Source organism: Eucalyptus grandis, chromosome 3 (assembly GCF_016545825.1).
Source record: "Eucalyptus grandis isolate ANBG69807.140 chromosome 3, ASM1654582v1, whole genome shotgun sequence".
Taxonomy (NCBI): domain Eukaryota; kingdom Viridiplantae; phylum Streptophyta; class Magnoliopsida; order Myrtales; family Myrtaceae; genus Eucalyptus; species Eucalyptus grandis.
In genome coordinates, this window is record NC_052614.1 from 24,217,832 (window position 1) to 24,238,642 (window position 20,811).

The 20,811-nt window shown below is 39.0% G+C and overlaps 4 protein-coding genes across 8 annotated transcripts; 1 reads left to right on the top strand and 3 right to left on the bottom strand.

Annotated features, from left to right (window-relative positions):
* The first annotated feature begins 3,956 nt into the window (after nt 1-3,956).
* On the top strand, nt 3,957-5,950 carry LOC104439381 (ammonium transporter 2 member 5). The gene is made up of 3 exons (XM_010052457.3): nt 3,957-4,565; nt 4,644-4,929; nt 5,394-5,950. Exons 1-3 carry the CDS (start codon nt 3,957-3,959, stop codon nt 5,948-5,950), a joined length of 1,452 nt encoding a protein of 483 aa, XP_010050759.3.
* Nucleotides 5,951-8,672: 2,722 nt separating this feature from the next.
* On the bottom strand, nt 8,673-9,631 carry LOC120291381 (putative nuclease HARBI1). The gene is made up of 2 exons (XM_039308654.1): nt 9,360-9,631; nt 8,673-9,268 (listed from the first exon to the last, which is right to left on the bottom strand). The coding sequence occupies exons 1-2, from the start codon at nt 9,487-9,489 to the stop codon at nt 8,805-8,807; spliced, it is 594 nt and encodes a 197-aa protein (XP_039164588.1). The 5' UTR covers nt 9,490-9,631; the 3' UTR covers nt 8,673-8,804.
* A 649-nt stretch (nt 9,632-10,280) lies between these two features.
* On the bottom strand, nt 10,281-14,486 carry LOC104437061. Of its 5 annotated transcripts, none has more exons than XM_039308653.1 (5): nt 13,989-14,486; nt 12,710-12,795; nt 11,829-11,915; nt 11,106-11,438; nt 10,281-11,017 (listed from the first exon to the last, which is right to left on the bottom strand). In XM_039308653.1, the coding sequence occupies exons 4-5, from the start codon at nt 11,268-11,270 to the stop codon at nt 10,406-10,408; spliced, it is 777 nt and encodes a 258-aa protein (XP_039164587.1). In that variant the 5' UTR covers nt 11,271-11,438; nt 11,829-11,915; nt 12,710-12,795; nt 13,989-14,486; the 3' UTR covers nt 10,281-10,405. The 5 variants fall into 5 exon arrangements, 4 of the variants coding, with proteins under 4 accessions (XP_039164587.1, XP_039164585.1, XP_039164586.1 ...); XM_039308651.1 differs by having other exon boundaries at nt 11,829-11,918; XM_039308652.1 differs by having other exon boundaries at nt 11,106-11,915.
* A 3,794-nt stretch (nt 14,487-18,280) lies between these two features.
* LOC108958504 lies at nt 18,281-20,452 on the bottom strand. The gene has a single exon (XM_039308390.1). It carries the CDS (start codon nt 19,908-19,910, stop codon nt 18,633-18,635), a length of 1,278 nt encoding a protein of 425 aa, XP_039164324.1. The 5' UTR covers nt 19,911-20,452; the 3' UTR covers nt 18,281-18,632.
* Between the last annotated feature and the right edge of the window lie 359 nt (nt 20,453-20,811).

Genomic DNA, 20,811 nt, shown 5'->3' on the forward strand with positions numbered 1-20,811 from the left:
TGTGAAGGACAATTTCGTCTTTAGAATTTTTAATTTTTTTTTTTTTTTCTTTTTCCTTTTTTTTAAATAAAAAAAAAAACTTTAAAAAAAAGGAAAACATAGGCAGAAGGGTGCCTATGGCCACTGCCTCACTCCACCGACTCCCTTTAGCCTGTGTTTTTCCTTTTTAAGTTTTATTTGTTAATTTTTAATCTAATTTAATTTAAATTTAACTTGTGTTTAGACGAAAAAATTTCTTGATAACCAGAATATTTTGCCGATCGACAAGGTTATGTCCTTATTTGAAACAACCATAACCACTTAAACCTCTTCTTTGAAATTGATATGGTTACTTTATACCTTTATTTGAAACAAAATTCATTTCGAACCTTTATTTTAGAAAATGAAAACATTTCGAACATTTATTTGGAATTTTCCCGAATTAATTTTACCCCCTTTTGGCAAGGAAATTTTGAGGCATGGATACAAGACCCCTTAGATATAAGACCTATTGTTCATGTAATTTGGGATCCTCATTTTGGTCAATCAGCCATGGAAGCTCTTACTCTCAAAATCCTGTTATTTGGTTTGTAGAAAAGTAAAGAGTGTACTTAATAGCATCTACTTCAACTGGAGGTGATAAAATGAGTTTAGAGTCCATATTTTAACTCATTTAATGGTGTGTGCTATAAATGGGTTACTTTTTTTTTTGTCGATCCTATTTTACTCCTACACTAACTCTTATTTTCAAACTTTTGTCATTCTTTCTTATAGAGCGTGCAAATCGAAACTCACACATAAAATGAAATTGTTCTCATCCTAAACCCCCTTAAGAATGTGAGGATTTGAGTCATCCTTAAGAGTGGCTACTATGACAAACTCCAGGCTTTGTTACCTTAATTTTATTTAAAAAAAGCTAAAATTGGTCATGAATGGGTTACCTAACAACTTAATGGGTCTTGTTAAAAAAGAAAATAACTTAATGGGTCTTAAATGAGATTTAAATAGGTCATAAAAAGTGGGTTGATACTCCGAAAAATCCCAAATACACATGTGACAAATTTATCAAAAACTAATTTTTTTATAATTAAAAACCCCAAACTAGTACACCTATGACAATTTTATCCCATCTGATCATAAAAAATCATAAATTGGTACACTTGTGATAAATTTACCCCAAATTAATTTATTTGACCGCAAAAAACCCAAAACTGGTACATTTGTAACAAATATACCATTTGTTAAATTAGATTAATACCACAAAAAATTACGAAAATTGTATAATTGTAACAAATAGAGACTAAAATCTCAAACTAGTACACTAGTCAACTATCATGTATCACTCAACTTAATGATTTGACAGTAAAATTTAACGAAAACTAACATAGTGTAAATTTGTCACAACTATACCAATTTTGGGTAAATTTATTAAAAGTGTACCAATTTGGAGTTTTTGGCAGTAAAAAAATTAGTTTGAGGTAAATTTATCACATATGTACCAGTTTTGGGATTTTTTAGGGTAGTAACCCTAAATGAGTTACTTAACAAGCTTAAATGAATCACATCATTTTTTAATTTCAATTTTTAAAATTTTAAAGTTTATAAAATTATTTTCTTTCTTTTTCCATGGGTGACAGATTGAGCCTTGTTGGATTTCGTAGGAAAAAAAAAAAGAAAAAAAAAAAAGAAGGAAAGAAAAAAATATAAAAATTTAATTTATTTAAAAATTATTTTTCAAAAAATATAAAAATTGTCCATTAGATAATTATTGCATGGAAGTGTTTTTATATATATATATATATATATATATTATTATTTTAAGAAATAAAATTTTATAGAATGGATTAAATATGAAAGTGTTTTAGTAATATAGGTTAGGCCCAATATAGGTTGCTATATATGTATTAAATGGAAATAGGTTAATACATGTGAAATGGGTCAATTTGGGCTAGACGAATTTCAACCCATTTGATAGGCATAACTTCGACAAAAGCGTATATCCTTTTGCTCAATGTTGCCCTCCGAAGTGAAGTTTTGAGAAACTGCTTGCCCTATATGAGCTGAAGATTGGTTTATCTAGAATTGGGCATGTGGTCATTGAATTTTAGTGTTCCTACCCAACGATTGAAATTTGATTTAGAATTTGTTTGTTTTACAAAAATAAATAATTTGAAAAATATTTTTAAAAAATACATTGCTTATATTTTTTTGAAATAATTAATCAATGAAAATATTTTCATCATTAAAAGCAATTTATATCTAAATATTTTTGTAAGAAATACAATCCATAATTTTTATGAAATATTTTCTAAATCATTAATTTTTCATGTAAATATTTTTGTAAGAAATACAATCCATCATTTTTATGAAATATTTTCTAAATCATTCATTTTTCTCTTTTTGGAATATATTTCTATTACAAAAATAGGTTTGAAATAGAAATTATAAGTAAAAATATTTTAATTTTTTATTTCGGAATGAAATGAGAAATAAAAACTCTTCTCAATATTTGTCTTTTCTATTAGTCGGTTGCTCATCCATTGTCATTGACCACCGTTCACCGTCCATTATCATCACTCCTAGCCACTAGCCATTGCCGTCGTCACCATTCACCATCTATTGTCACCATTCCCAACCGTCGGCCATTACCGCGGCTTGCCGACAGGTAGTGGCCATCGCTATCGTGTACTAACCGCTGCCATCGGAAAAGAAAGAAATTTTATATTGTTATCAAACGAATCTCTATTCCGGAAATAGAAATTTTGTATTGTTATTAAATACGTATTTTTGCTTAAAAACCCATATAATAATAGAAATAGAAAAATATATTTCTCTTCTAGAAATCAATTTCTAGTTAGGTTATCATTTGCGTCTTAAGTAACCAAACTATAAACACCATTACATATCAAACATAAATATGAGATAAGGTAATAACAGACATTTCACACTTGCTAAAAGTAATAAATCATAAAAACGAACGTGTGAGATGAGTAAGTAGAGGCAAGTAGACAAACGAATAGGGTTTTTATTTTTTATTTTGGTTAAATTAGGGCCTGGTTTCTTTCTACTTTTTCATTTACACGGCAAACTGAACTATGAAGAGAGCAAAGAAGGAGGTGCTTGGGTTTATAGTAGACAAATGACCAACCTACATAGTGTAGGGTTTAGGGTTCCCATCGAGAGCCAACCCAGTGCCCCTATTAATAATATTAGGACTGACCAAATTTAGCAGGTCTCGGGTTGGTCAAGGATCGATCTTGGACCAATGCTTAACTCTAGCCTTAACACATCTTTCTCGAAAAACCGCACATATGTCACGCCACTAGGGCACCTCCCCAACTATAGACTTCGGTCTAAATGGCATTTTTTTTTGTCATAGACGAAACAAACCATTGATCGAAATAGATTGGAGTTCACTATATTCGCTCACTCAAATTGAAGCGCAAATGATCCTGAGGTACGGGATCCGAGTCCAACGTCCCCTAGCAAAAGATCTCCTGACGTCGCGTCGCAACTCTTGCATTTCCCGTACCCTTTCGAGCCCCGTTCGCCATGCGAGCATCACGGGGTTCTTTCGTATATCCATTGGAATAAGAATTAACCCCACATGGAACATAAAGCTTCTTCGCAACGTAGATACGTCCAAATCATCCTCCCAACAATGCGAGCAAAGTCTCGATTCCATGTTATCATATACCAAGAATCTTAGGAAGCATCGGTGCAGCACCTAGGACAGCCCACCAAAGCTGAAACTTATTAGAGCGAAGTGGCCAAGGACAAGGCTGAGGAACACTTTCTTGTTACAGATTTCTTTAAGGAGGAAGAGAGGACACCCCCTTTGTGACAACTAATCGTGAAAATCAAACTTTCGTTTCTTCTTATATAAAGTTTGAACGATCGAACGAGATTGCATGGGGCTTTTGAGGAATTGATTCCACGTTGTCGGATAGGGTTCTTGTCCTAGCTAGAGGGGAAAAATGGGCTCGGCTCCTTCTCCGTTTGTCCTCCCGGCGAATCTCATCCCTGATGAGGCGAACCCCGGGTGGATGAGCAAAGGCGACAACGCGTGGCAGCTGACGGCGGCCACCCTCGTCGGCCTGCAGAGCGTGCCGGGGCTCATGATCCTGTACGGGGGTGGGGTGAAGAAGAAATGGGCGGTGAACTCAGCGTTCATGGCGTTCTACGCCTTCGCCTGTGTCCTCGTCTGCTGGGTCCTGTGGGGCTACCAGATGTCCTTCGGCCACAAGATGCTCCCGTTCTGGGGCAGGATCAACGTCTCGCTCGAGCAGGACTTCCTGCTGGCCCAGGCGTTCTCGGGGATGCTGCCGAACGCAACGATGGTGTACTTCCAGTTTGTCTTCGCAGCGATCACGCTGATCCTGATCGCGGGGGCCTTGCTGGGAAGGATGAATTTCATAGCGTGGATGATGTTTGTGCCACTTTGGCTGACGTTTTCATACACATTTGGGGCATTCAGCATATGGTACCCTGGTGGATTTCTCGCTCGGATGGGGCTAATGGACTATTCGGGTGGGTATGTGATTCATTTGTCTTCTGGAGTAGCTGGTTTTACTGCGGCATTTTGGGTAAGTGGAAAGCTCTGTGAAGTCGAATGCCTCATTTATGAATCGCGCCATCTTTGATCAACTCTTCTTTGCACACAGGTCGGTCCACGCCTGAGCAAGGACAGAGAGAGATTTCCTCCCAACAACATCCTGCTCATGTTGGCCGGTGCCGGGCTTCTGTGGATGGGATGGACCGGGTTCAACGGAGGCGACCCTTACGCTGTCAACATCGACGCCTCGCTTGCGGTCATCAACACCCACATCTGCACGGCCACGAGCTTGCTCACATGGCTCGTGCTCGATCTCATCTTCTTTGGCAAGGCCTCCGTGATCGGTGCTGTCCAAGGGATGATCACTGGCCTGGTCTGCATCACCCCGGCTGCCGGTAAGTTTCACCGACCAACTTTGTTCTTGGAATCCTGTGCCGATGCAAACTCGAAACGTTTAGGAAAGCAGACAGTGGTAGATCCGAAAACAGCACGAACTTGAAGTGACGTCGTTCTTTTAGCATGATCAAGCAGAACATACGCTCTCGAGATGGACACACAACCCCCATTCGACGAGTGAACAGGCGCAACTTGCCGCCATTTTGCAGTCGCATCTGCTTTTGCTTTTAGCATGTTTTTCACCAAGGGAGCAGCTAGCTTAAACTACTTGCCACCATATAGTTATGTGGGAATTAAAATGTGACTTTGCCTGCTTTATTTCGGGTCGCATCAGTCGCATAGGTGATAAAACTAAATCGAACGGCATAATTTACGAGTCGTGCGGTGTTAGTTTCATGCATGTTGAGCTAGGTATAATCAAAACCCTAACCAATAATACAAATTACTTTGCCTTTAAATTCAGGGTTGGTCCAAGGTTGGGCAGCTATAATAATGGGTCTCTGCTCTGGCTCAATCCCGTGGTTTTCCATGATGGTGGTCCACAAGAAATTGGAGCTGCTCCAAAAGGTCGACGACACGATGGCCGTCTTTCACACCCACGCTGTCGCCGGGAGCCTTGGCGGGATCCTCACGGGGCTCTTCGCCGAGCCGCGTCTGAACCGCCTCTTCTACTCTCCCCCTACTGATATGTACATAGGGCTCTTCTACGGGTTCCAGACAGGGAGGGTCCACGCAGGGTTCAGGCAGATCGGGGTCCAGCTGCTCGGGATCGTCTTCATCGTCACCCTCAACGTGGTGGCGACCAGCCTGATCTGCCTTGCGGTGCGGTTCGTTGTGCCGCTGAGGATGTCAGAGGAGGACATGGAGATCGGCGACGAGGCGGTCCATGGGGAAGCGGCGTATGTCCTGTGGGAAGACGACAAGGCAACCAACGCCGTGCTGGGGGAAGGATCGGCGCCCAGCGATACAGAGATGACTGCGACGAAAAGAAGAGGAGGGGGTCGAGCCGGGGTGGTATAGAAAAGGAGAGAGTTCATTTTAGTTTTGAGGATAAAGATGAGGGATGCATGAATAAGTGAAAATGCTTTGTGCGGGTGTTCCTTTTTACGTGGGTGTTGATTTCTTTCTTAGAGAAGCTAAAGATTGCTCTTGTATTTGCTTCTTTCTTGGTGGAACCTTTGCTTGCTCTTATATTTGCTTCTTTCTTGGTGGAACCTTTGCGCTCTCTCTCTCTCTCTCTCTCTCTCTCTCTCTCTCTCTCTCGTTCATTGAAAAATAATGTGTTGGCTGAGTTTGCTTCTCCTTTCGTGGTATTGGGTTTGAGACTTATTAGGAACACTTAATGAGTAAAATCCGAAATGCACTAGACTATAAAAAAAGTATACTCTTCTGATCACCCACTGATCGAGGTACTCGAAAGCTGATAAAACACCATCCGAATAGCATGTCAAGATAAAAGCATTAATGTCTATATATCTGGTAAACCCCACTTAAAAAAAGTCTTAAGACAATGATCTTTCCTTATTTGAATTGAGTATCCGAGGCTCTCTTTGCGCACCGCAGCTCGTAGTCATCGGATACGACATTCTCCCTGCACATCGAGTGATTACATGAGACGTGCGAATATATACTTTTGAGGGTGGCTCCAAGGCAATGCGGAGGTTTTTACGACAACAAAATTTGTTCGACGATTCGGCCATTTGAAGTCTACTCTCTAGTGATCCCTTCCCTTGCGCCATAGGATCATATCACTAGTACCTAAAACCTATAAGGCCTATCAATAAAATAGGCTAAGGTCTGGCTAAGTGAATAGGGTTTTGGCCCAAACTTCGTGTCATTTGGGTTCATTGCCATATAGTATTTGTTTGGAATATGAAGAAGGCTTTTCTAATTATCTAGAGTCCTATATGTCATCCTCGAGAGGTTATTCTTTAAGAATATTGTATTGTTATATATTTACATAGATTTGTGGAAAAAAGAGAGAGGTCGTGTTAAGCGGAACCCTATTCTCATTTAATGAGATTGATCTTTTTCCCTTTTCTTTTTAATAGTTTTAAACCCTAGCTCAGAATACTCTCACCGATTTCTCTAGAACATTGTTCCAGTCGAAATTAATCATAAGAAAGACAAGCTTTAACCCCTTGTTAGACATTTGTGATTGATCGGTTACATTGCGATAAAAGATATTAGAATCACTAATAAGTGCATGCAAAACCAGATATGGAGATGGATTCACAATGACCATACACTTCATTGATGTCCAAAAACTGCACGTGATGCCATAGGTTTTAGATTCTATTGGACTAGCACAAGATTGAGATAAAATCTAGGGTTGAGAATTCCCAAACTAGTGCACCTATGACAAATTTATTTTTCATTAATTTCTGTTAAATTTTAGCATCAAATTATTAAGTCGGATGACATGTGACAATTGACAGATGTACTAATTTGGGGTTTTATTCTTCATTTATCACATGTATATTGGCTTGTGATTTTTTGAGTGTTAATCTAATTTAACAAAATTTAACAAATGGCAAATTTGTCAAAAACTTACTGATTTGGTTTTGGTAGCCAAAAAATTAATTTGAGGTAAATTTGTCATAAGTGTACCGGTTTGAGATTTTTGTGATAAAAAATTAATTTTGAATGAATTTGTCTTATGTATACAAGTTTGAGAGTTTTCATAATATTAATGCTTAAAATTGCGAGGGATTGATTGAGATGAGCCCACAAGTATATGGGCAAAATGCAATTTGTCCAACAAAATTCTCCCGAGCTATTGACTCTCTTTTGTTACCCGTAAAGAGCGAAGAACTTTGGTATTAAGTCCGAATATAGTTATCACAACTTGAATTTTCACTGGCGACTGTAATGTGATCAAGATCCTCCCGAGTGAGGTATTCATAGGGATGTGGAGCAAGGTGCTTTCTAGTTTAGATGACTCGATCAAGATCAACTTGGCCAATAAGGAGCAAGGTGCTTAATTTCATCAATGATGACAATTTCATACCTAGTCTATGCTCTCCCAATGTTCATGCTTGGTCTATTGGCCAGGATGTTAAGGGCGCATGACAACATTTTTTCCGAAATAGTTTCGGGAACAGAAATGAATTTTTCTATTTCTATTTCTGGACGAGACGAGGAAAAAAATCTGTTTGATAACGATACAAAATTTCGTATCGGAAATAGAAATTCGTTTGATAACTGAATAAAATTTCTATTTCTTAAAACAAATTTTTATTTTTTGGAGCAAATGAGATGTACATTCTTACAAATTTCATATGCTTATGACATCATTGACCCGAATACAAAGTATGATTTTTTTTTTAAAAGTAAAGTCTCCCCTTTTTGCAAAAAAAAAATATATATATACAAAGTAAGAGATGTTATATCAAATTTTCTAAATTTTCACACAAAATTCTTTAGCATCCACGTAAATAGGTAATTACGGTCAAACAATATACTTATCAATAGTCTCCATACAATAGAAAAAAGAGATCAATATGCATTACTCTTGAGCATGATAGAAGGTTCCCAAAATTCTAGTAGTATGAAGGCGGGCAACCATATTCTAATCCCCTTCATGCTAGTGTGTCACGTTGATCGCCGCCCTGGTTTGCGATATCGAGCAATTGTTTTAGAAAGAAACACTAAGAAGTGTATTGGGTAATTTGCGGCAAATTTTACAAAATCGGCGAATTTTACGAAGTGTAACAAGGACCATTACAAATAGGGGAAATCATCAAGTAGAACATCACATTACAAGAATTGAGATAGGAATCATCAAATACATTATCACAATACAAAAGCAAAGATTGTAAATCCCAAAAATACAAAATAATAGAAATACATTACAAAAATTAAAAACACAATTTCATGGAATCTCCGGCATATTATGATCCATTGCCATCTTATTGTCAATATTCTTTCTAAGCATATTCATCTCAATTTCCTCCTCGGTCGATGTATCACCTACAACCTCATCTTGTACAGGTTCACATGAGTACTCTGGATCTCCATATAAGGAAAAGTTTCTATCCCTCCTGTCTTGATCACGGATGTAGTTATGGATAGCACAACATGCAATTACAACATGTGCTTGCTTTCGAATTGCAAATGCAGGCATGTGTTTCAAAATAAAGAAGCGATTCTTTAATGCCGCAAATGATCTCTCAATGACATTCCTTAGTGAAGAATGCCTATAGTTGAACAACTCTCTTGATGTTCTTGGTCGTCTTGCTCTACCCCTATACTCATTTAGATGATACCGTTCGCGTCTAAAAGGAGTTAAGAATCCCGGCATTGATGCATAACCAGAATCTACAACATAGTATTTGCCTATAACAAAATATTCATATATTAGTAGTGATTTGTAAATACAATACAATACAATCTTAAAGAAAATTAATTCTAGAACAAGTAAAAATACCTAGTGAAGGTCGAGGAAATTCCAAGCGAGGAGTCTCGAGTGCTGCTGATAATACCCGGCAATCGTTGGCAGATCGTTCCCAACCAGCATACACAAAAGTGAATTTCATATCAAACGAACATACACACATCACATTTTGAGTGGTACCTCATTTTCTGCCTCTAAATGGAATTTGCTTCGACAAAGGTATAGAAACATGAACATGAGTACCATCAATAGCGCCCACACAATCCTGTCGTTTTATCAAAGACTAGTGTTATATAAGATTAGCAACAAAAACGAAACCGATATTGTAAATGAATGTATGAAAATCTTACCTTGAAATAAAGTTTATGGTTGGGATCCATAAGAATCTCATTTGGGACCACATCAAAGGAAGGCGGTACGATAATCTCTTTTTGCAAGTTTAAGAACTGCTTGCAACACTATAGTGAAGTATTTGCTAATAGTTTGTCCCGAACGTTGGAATCTCTCGCATAAAGTTCTATTCGAGTTCTTGTGACAAATCATAAATAAGAATATCCTAATTTGTTCATCTACCTTTATATATCAACTATCTTTCAGCCAACCTCTTGCCTTCATCAAATCACAAAGATTGAGAAAAATGTGTCTCTCCATTCTAAAAGATTCATATATTCTATCTAAATGTCCTTGAAGAATCTCCATGATCCATTCGGGTCTTGACAATATGCTATCTCTAATAAGTTCTCTCGAATGCAAAGACATATCCATCGCAACCATGCTCAACCATGCTATCATAATATCGATATCAAAATCATCAAAGATTGGTTCAACCGATTCACCTGTTACTACTTGATCACTACACATGCTACTTTCATCCCCCTCCATATTACCTATGCCTTCACATGCAAAAAAAAAAGAAAAAAGATAAACACAATATATAAGTAAGGAATCTAATAATAATAAAAAATAGCAACAAAGTTTTCATAATTGCATCATAAAAAGACCAAAGTATCTCAAATCATAAGTCATAGAGTGAAATTAAACAAAATATATAAATCCATAACATACTACTCAACATCTGTTTAAAGAGATTCAAGAAATCCACGTCTCCTTTCAAGTAGCATTGTGATAAAAGCCTCTCTCCAACTAGCTTGAAGACATGATTGGTTCACAGCTTTGTTGTAAATATTCTGCTCTAAATCAGGCATACTATTTAAGACGGCAATCACGACTGCTATGGAGTAGGGGTCTACAGTTGATGGGGCATCTGAGGTCACAGAGCCACTTGTTGGTTGAGCCATCCTGATTTTAATCATTTCTTGAATGGCTTTGCAGGTGTCACTAACATTATATATGGTACTCTTCCTCCTCCTCTTAGAATTTGGAGTCCTATCATGCTTGTGTTTCTTAAGATTTGAGGTAGTAGTCGTATCAGGTATGAAGGCCTCCTCATCAAAACGCTGTTCATCAAATTCCTCTGGATCACCTACTGCATAACCACTACCACCATCACCATTGTCACCACCATTGTCATCTCTCTCAGAGGACACTACCACTTCTTCAGCATATCCTACCACTTTTTCTGCATTTCCTGATGCATAGTTCCCAGTAGCATATGTATCACCAAACACGATACTTAAATCAGGATACTGAGGAAACCCATCATTTCTGAATTTAGCCCATTCGCTATTATTCTGTAATTTATACAATAATGGCGGATGTCAGCAATATAATCAAAGCTTGCAATACAATATGAACAAAATGACATTGATAAATTGATACCTTGATGTGAGACTCCCACACACTTTGATCATCCACATCAACCTTATTGTTTATATTATCCCATCCAAATCCAGATTGTGACAAAAGTTTCTTGAAACTACTATACCGTTTCTTCAATTTGTTGACCATGTTCTTCAACTGAATTATACTAAAGTTGAGTCCCATCCGCTATTGAATTTGGCATGTATGTTATTCCATCATGTTTTGTTGAAGGTAGAAGTGATGCGATTTCTCTTTGTTACCTCTGTTACCAACAAGCTTACAAGCTCATTGGTCAAAGGCTCAGTCCACTTTGCCATACAAACTTCTTTGTGGGAAGCCATTTAACCTTAACTACTTGAGCATCAAATGAGCCATATCAATTGGTATACCGGTTCAAGCACGTAAACTTTGATGTCGATATCACATCAAGGAAAAAGAGAATAATCCTCATATAAAATTTTACAAGCAACCATATATTACAAGCAAAAAAAAAAAAAACCATTCCCACCAATCAATGTCCCATCTATTTGTTCATAATAACCAGTAGTGAAACAGAGACGGCATTTGACAGAAAATTCAAAGACAGGCGAATCTACCCATCTCTTATTCATACCCACGAGCAGCAAAACCAACTCCAATCTCTTATTCATATCCACATGCAGCAAACCCAGTTTCAATCCTAAGATTCATATGCAAAAAAGCACACGAACTCATGCAAAAAGAAGAGGAATCAGCACGAACCAGAGAAGGGAGGAGACAGGTAGTTTTGCTTCTTTGTGCACTTCGCGGTCCTGGGCCTCGTCGGATGATTTCGAGCGGCTCAAGTGTCTGCTGCAATGACATTTATATGATGGTTAGAATTATACCCATAGACCAGTCACAATTTGATGTGAATTAAATATTACAACAAAGAAAGCTTATGGCAAAAAGAAAGCTTATACAATCAGATCGAACCCAAGCAAAGAAGCGTGGCGGACTAACAAAAACGGGTCATAGCATCAATCGATGATGGAGAAGTAGATAACACAGGCTCCAATAAAATTTGATTGCCAATCCACATTTGTAACTTCAGGCCAAGTACAAATATAATCATCCCAAGTATTGGATTATGTAGGTAATTGGTTTACAAACAGCATTCAGCCAATGAAAACAATTAATAATACGAGATCTCAAAATCCCCATCTTCGGTTTCGATCGAAAGCTTCCTTTAAATTGAAGGAAAATCACTTATACGGCTAGAAAAACCAAACTATATGAATCCTAAATAATCTCTTTCAGTCCTCTTAAAAGCTAGATCACTAAAGACTCTATCCAGCTTTAGTATAATACAAAGAATAGCAATGATGAAAATAATGAGAATAATAGCAGTAGCAATTATATTATTAACAATAAGAATAGTCCCCATCTGAATGAAAGTCCTTCGCTGCTGCGGAATTAAGAAGATATTTATTTAATAGGTGTTCAAAAAAAAAATTACAATATGATTAGGTAAAAGTTTCTAAATTTTAGTATTTCCAAGTCTGCTAACTTTTTGAAGCCACCGTCAAGAAACTCTCTTTTTATCTTTCATGTTCTTGAAAACTGCCAACAAATGAGATATAAAGAATTTCCAAGGCACTAACCTGAGACAAGAAATTGCCGTACGCCAAATTGTGCAAAATGTTCCACGAAGAAGAGCTACCCGTAAAAACACCCTGTCTCGTATAACCTGCTAGTTTTGTAATATAGTAACAATGGAAACTGAATAAATAATTCGGAAGTATCGAGATAATACCCTCACTATCATGAAGGGCAGTCAAGATGAGACATGCAATGCACTCCGAAAAAAATACATGTCTAGGACGAGAACAATAACAAGCAATTAATCCAACATCGGGTATCAAGAGAAGGGCAACACTGTAGCTCCAAAAAGTGGATCGTGCTTCCTAATGTCTTTGAAACGAGTGGACAGGGAGTTCACCTAGGAAGGCTCAACTTCCACGTGTTTACCCACAATGACAATGGCTCATGGTTCTCAGAGACAAAGGTCAAGGTGCAAAAAACAAACCAAGATATGTAGGGGCAGTTGCTAATTTTTATGATAAAATTTCATTTACAAGTAATTTTATCAAGTAAAACATTCCATGCAATTACAGTATAGTGTTGAGCTACTGCTGGACAGGCTGAGAAGCATCATTGTCCAAATGGGCTATAACAATTTTTGCTTTACATGGATAATTTTGAGTAACTTTCAAGCATTGATTCAGTGCAGACGCTGTAAGGATTCAGAAGGAAAGTGCAGAAGATTAGATAAGTGCAGATTTCCAATACAAGCAGGTAGCACATATAAATAATCAAATTAACGTGATTAAGAATTCTTTAGACACACTTTCCATTCGTCAGCACCATTGCAGAGATCAACTAAGCACAAAATTTTCATTCATTTTAACAAAACAACAACGCCGACGCAATCACATTCCCACAGTTTTGTGAGCATCGTATTCGCTGCACGAGACCAAATAACACGGAGCGACACTAAAGTTATCTCTTCATCATTCACGAAGTTTCAAGTTTATTCGGTTCAGCTTCCGAAGCAGCAAAACACCACGAAACACGAGCGCAGAGTCCACGAGCTACCGACGAAAGCGGAGGCGACGCGGTGGACGATCCTGAACCAAAAGGCTAGCGAGAGAATGAAGGAACTGCACGCGCACGATTCGCAAAGACACAAGCTCGAAAGCTTCCAAAAGGAGCAAGCACTCCTTCGCCTAAAATCTCCCGATAACAACCCCAATCATCTAGAATCGCGGCACCAAATCCGGCGTCTCGGCCCATCGCTCCCGCCTCAAACTCGACGCGACCAAAGCGCAATGCAGCAGAGCACTCAACAGAGAGAGAAAAAGAAGAGGAATCGGCACGAACCAAAGGGAGGAGAAGGGTAGTTATGCTTCTTTGCGCACTTCACGGTCGTGGGCCTCGTCGGACAAACTCGAGCGGCTCCGGTGTCCGCTGCAGAGGACTTCGGATGAGGCGAAGGGGCAGATTCGCGAGGAAAGCGTTGCTAAGCTCGCACTTCACGGTCGTGGGCCTCGTCGAACGAACTCGAGCGGCTCCGGTGTTTGCTGCAGAGGGCTTCTGGATGAGGCGAAGGGGCGGATTCGCGAGCGGCGTTGCTGAGCTCGCGGGGCGATGGTGGCTTTTGGTGAGACAGAGCAGAGCAGGAGCGGGTTGGGGCGTCGGGGCTCGGATCTGTTGCAGAGGGCTTCTGGCGTCGCAGGGGAACGAGCGGCGGGGGTGCAGGCGCGAGAGGCGGAGGAGAGGCGGAGGAGACGATGTCTCGAGGAGATGAGCAGAGGCGGAGGAGGAGGAGGAGGCAGAGAAGAGGCGGAGGAGGAGGAGGCAGAGAAGAGGAGGCAAAGACGTACGAGGGAGAACCAAGTGAAATTAGGGTTAGGGGGAGAAATCATAAATTGATTTCTCCTCTATTTCTATTTATGGAATAGAAACCTATTCCAGAAATAGAAAATTTCATAACGTTATCAAACAAGTTTCTGTTCTAGAAATTGGATGGAACAGAAATAATTTTTATCATGCACCCCCTAAGTGATCTTTGCAATTCCGATTATTTTATTTATTTATTTTTATAATTACTATTACTTTGCCTACATCTTCTCATGAAAACATGTCTTATTAATTTTCCATGCGTCTTGATTCAATTCTAAATCCTTGAAGGCCACATTCATAAGAATTTTGCAAACTTTTCTTTTATGCAGGGGCGACCTTTCAAATTTAAAGGATTCCATGTAAAGGGCAGAATGTGAATATGCAAATCTGTCATTCATTGTATTAGATTTAAACTTTAAGAAGAAAGATACATACATATATATATATATATATATATATATATATATATATATATATATATATATATATATATATATATATATATATACACATATATCATTCATTATCGCAATCTCTCAAATTCACTAAAAAGGGCTTAGTCTCACGGATTTATTAGAAAAATAGTTTAACAACGGTCTAAATCGGACTGTTGATTAGTGATAGGATAATATATTATCTCTATATTCTTGCGATGATTTAGAGGGTTTGACTTCATGGATTTAGAGCGTAACTCATTAGGACAGGCCTAGCAAGATTTATCCCTATCTTTTCTAGTTTGTTTAGTGCAGCCCGTGTCCTTCTAATACGTGGTCACCTATCAATGGTGCAATGACCTCGTGACACATTGGGGCACCATTCATCGATCTCCCTATGATAACATTGACACTTGATAAGATCTTACACACTCACCATTTTGGCAACACCCCTATAAATCCCTCACTTTATAGTCTTCTTAAATTGGACTTCGACTCATAAGACATGGTAACTCCTGTCTACTATAGACTCACCCTTGCATATACAAATAGGTCCTTCTGGAATGTCGAAGTTATATATGATGTAAACAACAACCATTTAATTTGACATTAGAGTACAAGTTAATAAGGTTGAATCCTTACATCCTCTCTCGTTCTTATTTTGTCTATTTTCTTCATCCAATTGGTTGTTTAACATGTTACATCATAGTCACATTCTTCTTCTACTTCAACAATAACGCTTTCAGGATTAATTAGGGCAATGCGAGAGTCGGAGAGCTTCACTTCACTTATGGCATCAATTGACGCGGTTGAGAAGTCCTCCCTCGGAGGGAGGCCCAAAGCTTGTTGGAGTGACGACTAGGGGCGCTGGCTCGTAACGAGTCCAGAGACCTGGCTTATTGGTCCACCTGCAAGGACGTGGAGGCTTCCTTTTGTTGGTGGGCTTCCGGGACATGGAATGGGCTTGGGCTCGTGGACACAGTTGCATAGTCAAAAAGTATAACGATGATGAGTTGCAGAGTCAAAAAGGATTTAGTTTCATTGAGTTGTCATACAATATATGTACAAAACGTAATTCTTCGATTAAAAAAAAAAAAAAATCATACACATGTAGTTGAGATTAGTTGGTTGATAGCTCGATTATTGGAATCACAATTTGAGTTTTAAATTCCATCTCCATGCTATGCCCCTACGAGATGGAGGATCCATTAAATACGCTAATGCTGGACCGAAAATTAATGAGCTTTTGTTTGGACATGGCCTTTGTTAGGAGGTTTGCCAATAGATCTTTCATGGAGACATGTGACAAATTCATAAGAGGCCCTTGGTAACCCGATATAGCACAAAGTGAAGATCAATGAATATATGCCTCTTAGGAGAGTGAAAGATAAGATTCGTGCTGAGATAAGTGGCTTTGATGTTGTCGTAATCGATTGATGGTGATAGTGGCGTGGTGGACAAAAGACCTAGTCCATTGAGAATGGACTGAACCCAAGAAAGTTCAATGGCCGCAATGGCAATATTCCGAGCCTTGCCACCTTGGCCGAGTGGCAATAGCCCAAGTTCAAGCTTGCCAGATCCTGAGCTCAAGCCTTGCCCAAGATTTGGCAACCAATGAAGGAGGAAGAAAGAGAAGGAAAAAAGAAAAAGAAAAATATAAAATAAATTTTAAAATTTTAAAAAAATCGATTTTTAATAGAAATAAAATATTAAAAATTCAAGAGGAGCAATTCCTAAGAGTATTTACATCTTGAATTCACTTTCTTAATTTTATGCATGAATTTTTTCCTTAACTAAAAAGTGTTTTCAATTGACTAATCATTTTTTGGTGAATCAAATGGATGAAAGTTCTAAAAACTAATTTTCAAAAAATACTTTCTTTAAACAAACGCATCCTAAATAACATTTTTATTTGATTTGATTTCATTATAATGAAAACTATGGATTATCCTAAACCTATATGAAATCTAAAATTAACACGCATCGCTCTATATATGAAAGCTCTAAAATATGAATTATGAATGTGTCCTAAACATGTGATACTTATGCATGTGACAATTAATAAATTTCATGAAACATTAAAAATATATGTAATTCACAAGATTCATTAATGTAATTTGAAGACTTATTATTCCAAGTAACCAAAATTTATTTTGCCCATCACGTAGAATAAACCACATCATGAATCACGCATGAGGCATGAGACGATATTAAGGATCTCAAAAATCAGATGCTGCGATAAGTCTTGACTAAGATGATAGCACAGTAAAACAACTAAGTTTTTCTACCAAGTAACATGCAATTAGAACTATAGAGTAAAAACCGAACTAACATATAAAATTGCACAAACTTTGACTTCACTGGGATATCAAGTAAACGAAGCGTGGCCAAGACTTGCAAGGACCGGTGGCGATGGCAAAAGGGCCGGTGAAGTCAGCGAACTTGCTGGGCTGCAGCCGGGAAACTTCTGGGAGTGGCGGCAAAGGGATTCGCAGGGAATTCCAGGCACAGCAATGAGGGCTGATCTGAAGTAAGTGAGTTGGGAATGAGAATCTGCAGGAGGTTGGTGAGGCAATGTTGTCGAAGCGGACTGGTGATCGCCTGAGGAAACCTGCAATGAAAGATTTGAGGTGAGTACGAGAGCTGGACTGAAGTGACGACCGGCTGAGCAACAACATGGGCTGGACGAACAGCAGCAGTGATGCAGCAGGGCAGCGCGTGGTGGCGGGTCACGGGGACGGAAGGGACAAGAAACACGGGAAAGGACTGGCCACGGACGCACCACTTGTGGTTGAACTGGGCAGCCTGCTGGAGAGTCACCGAAAATCACTGAAATTTCGCTAGATCTTTGAATGGCCATCACGTTTTCTTTTCGACTTTACTCACATGTCCACTAAATGCTTCAAACCTTCTCAATCACCATCTCTCACTCGTGTGTTGATTTCGACTTGATTATTTCCTTGCTCTGATCACTCTCGATTGGTACCAATCGAAAGAAAGATTATGCGTGGGCTAGCTCACATTATGTGGGCGCCGATGATGAAGAAAAATCCTGCGTGCGCTAGTCCATGGGAGTGACACGGGAAGATCATATGGCTTGCATGTGTTAGTCCCAGCAGGCACTGAAACTATACAGGACTTAGATCCAGGCTCGACCAACATGTTCACTCATTAGATTTTGCATGGTATTACCGTTAGTATTAGGATTAGTATTGTCACCGTCTGTTCGACCTTTTTGCTTGCCAGTGCTTGACAAGTGCACTGACAAATAGGCTGTCAACAGTACTTGACCATTTCATTCAGAAAACAGTACTCCAAGTTATAACAGATTTGCTGTACACCTCAAAACTTAGCGCGTCCATGAAAAGAATCTTTTACATTTGCATTTATGCTGGGCGGACAGAGCTTTTGGGTAAAATTCTACCAGAAATATGCATTTTAAGTATCGTTTACATAATCCTTGATGATACTCTCCATGTGGCTGATGGTGAAGTTTCCGATCTCCCACTCCATGTAGCTGTCATTTCTGCCCCAAAGCAAAACAAAGCATCCCACTCAGCCAGAGAAATTGTCAGCTTTTCAACGACCAACAAAGTGGAGTTACCTCTGGTCTCTTGTAATATATAAAGAAGTATGAATGGCCTAGAAAAATAATGAGTTCAAACACTGAAATGGTAAGATCAAACAATCACAACGTGATTCCGTGTATAACATACAGATTTCCTTTATATGTTAGTGTCCGATCCTCAGCTCCCATGCACCATAAGTGGCCTTGCAATTCCAAGACTCCTTTCATTCCTGCTGTCTCCCACACAAACTTGAAAAGTCCAAGAACCTTATGTAAATGTTTTACCCCATTCCAGATGATATCTTCCTCATCTGATGCCAAAATCCTTCCCATGTGCAAACAACGTTTGCTACCTTCACCTTCACCGTGTCCCCAAATCCCGCCAGAAAGGTCTACCTCCAAGTCTCTGACATATCCGTAGAGATAATACAAAAGAAGAGTAAACAAGCATGGGGATGAGTATCCTAGTGTCTTGGTAAGTTTCTTGTGCACTAAACTTTCCTGGTGTCGAGCATCTTTATACCCAATACATCTGTCAACTCCCACATCACGGATTTGTGACAGCCCTTCCTTCATTGCCTCAAGCTTCTTTAAATGAAGAAGCAATTCTTCTTCATATTTTATACATCTAATAAGGTGATCAAACATCTCAAGTACATCTTCCCACTTTCTTGAGGCAGTGGAGTCAGCCTTTGCAGCTGCTGAAACACGCATCCATGAAGAGGAGTCGGGATTAAAGGAAGTAAAATTTTCTTCTAAGAACTTCAGGCAAACGGAAACAATCTGCTGACCCATCTTAGTGGCGTGTCTTGGGCATCGACCATTCAAAATCTCCAACTCATATTTCAAGCCATTTAGTACCTCCTCAAGCGTAGCGGTCCATATCTGTTGCCGTGTCACCTGCGGGCATACCGCGACACGCACTGATTTCCTCTGCTGAGCAGAAATGTTAAGGATGTCGCTTATCTTAGTCAGGGAACTTATGACCATGGGCTCTCTTTCACTCACTTCACCGAAACAAACATGGGGTGTTGACTTTGCATCCGCTGAAGATGCCAGAATACTTCTCTTCAGCGTCTGCTGGATTGATGGAGACCCAATAAAAGCTCTGGCAAGCGATTTAAAAGTACGCACTTTATGCTCCATAAGATCATCGATGACAATCGAACCATCTTTAACATTTACGAGCCGTCCGTCGACTGAATCCACATCCTTCAAGCAGTCGCTCAATTTTGTCATTTTGCGAAACGCCTTCTCATACCATCTGGCGGGCAAAGTCACCCCACGGGTCTCACCAAAGCTATGATAAAACATCACATTGCGGCGCACGAACCCATTTCTTCGCGCGTCAAGATGCTTTCCCCAGCAGAGGCTGCTCCACAGATGTCTGCGAGCCATTAAGAGCTAGCTCTAACAACTCCTATCGATCCTTGGACCACTCACCAGCCGGATTCTCAATCTAATCTTCAAGAAACTCCATTCAAAACAGAGACTTGATCGGTGGGTTCATCCATACCACCACTTCACTCAGACAAATGATCGAACAGGTGGTGGATGTGGCCACGCACTGAAAACAATTCCTCTAACCCACGATCACATCTAATTGTGGAATGAATCTCGCCGCAGACTTGCAAGTTTCGGGAACTTGGCAACGATAGAATTAGAGAATCACTACGACCAACGTCGATGAGAAGGATGCGGAAAATCTGGGAGACACCCCTGTTCGAGCAAAGTAGAGGCGACCTTCTCGATCCCGGTTCTTCAAATGAAATCAGAAATCTCTGGGGCACAACAGAGTTGCGATTTTGACAGTCGCCTAATTAACAATTCTCTCGAGATAGTGGAAATTTGAGAGATTTGTGATCGGCGGGGGTGCGAGTTTTGCCTGGACTTTGGTGGGCTTGAGTTTTGTCCAGAATGCAATGGCGCTTGCTTTAGAACGAAGTTGCCATTTTTTTTAGGGATAAGTTCTTGGGACCTAATTTAAGATCCACTCCCAATTTTGCCTAAAAACCCAAAATTTTAGATTCAATCTTAAATTAACCCCCAAATATTTTTTTATCTAAAAAATAACTTTCTTTTATCTAAAAAAAATTGACAAACTTTAACTCTAGTCCTAAATATGCTCCAACTTGTTTTTTTTTTTTGTTTGAAAATAAAGATAACCTATATTCCATCTAATTTCAAATTTTCCCTCATTATCCTCCATAAAAAAATCGCAATTTATTGTTTAACGTGGTATTTTCATGGTGATATAGCAAATTGTATTCAAAATGTAACCAATATTTAACATGAAAAT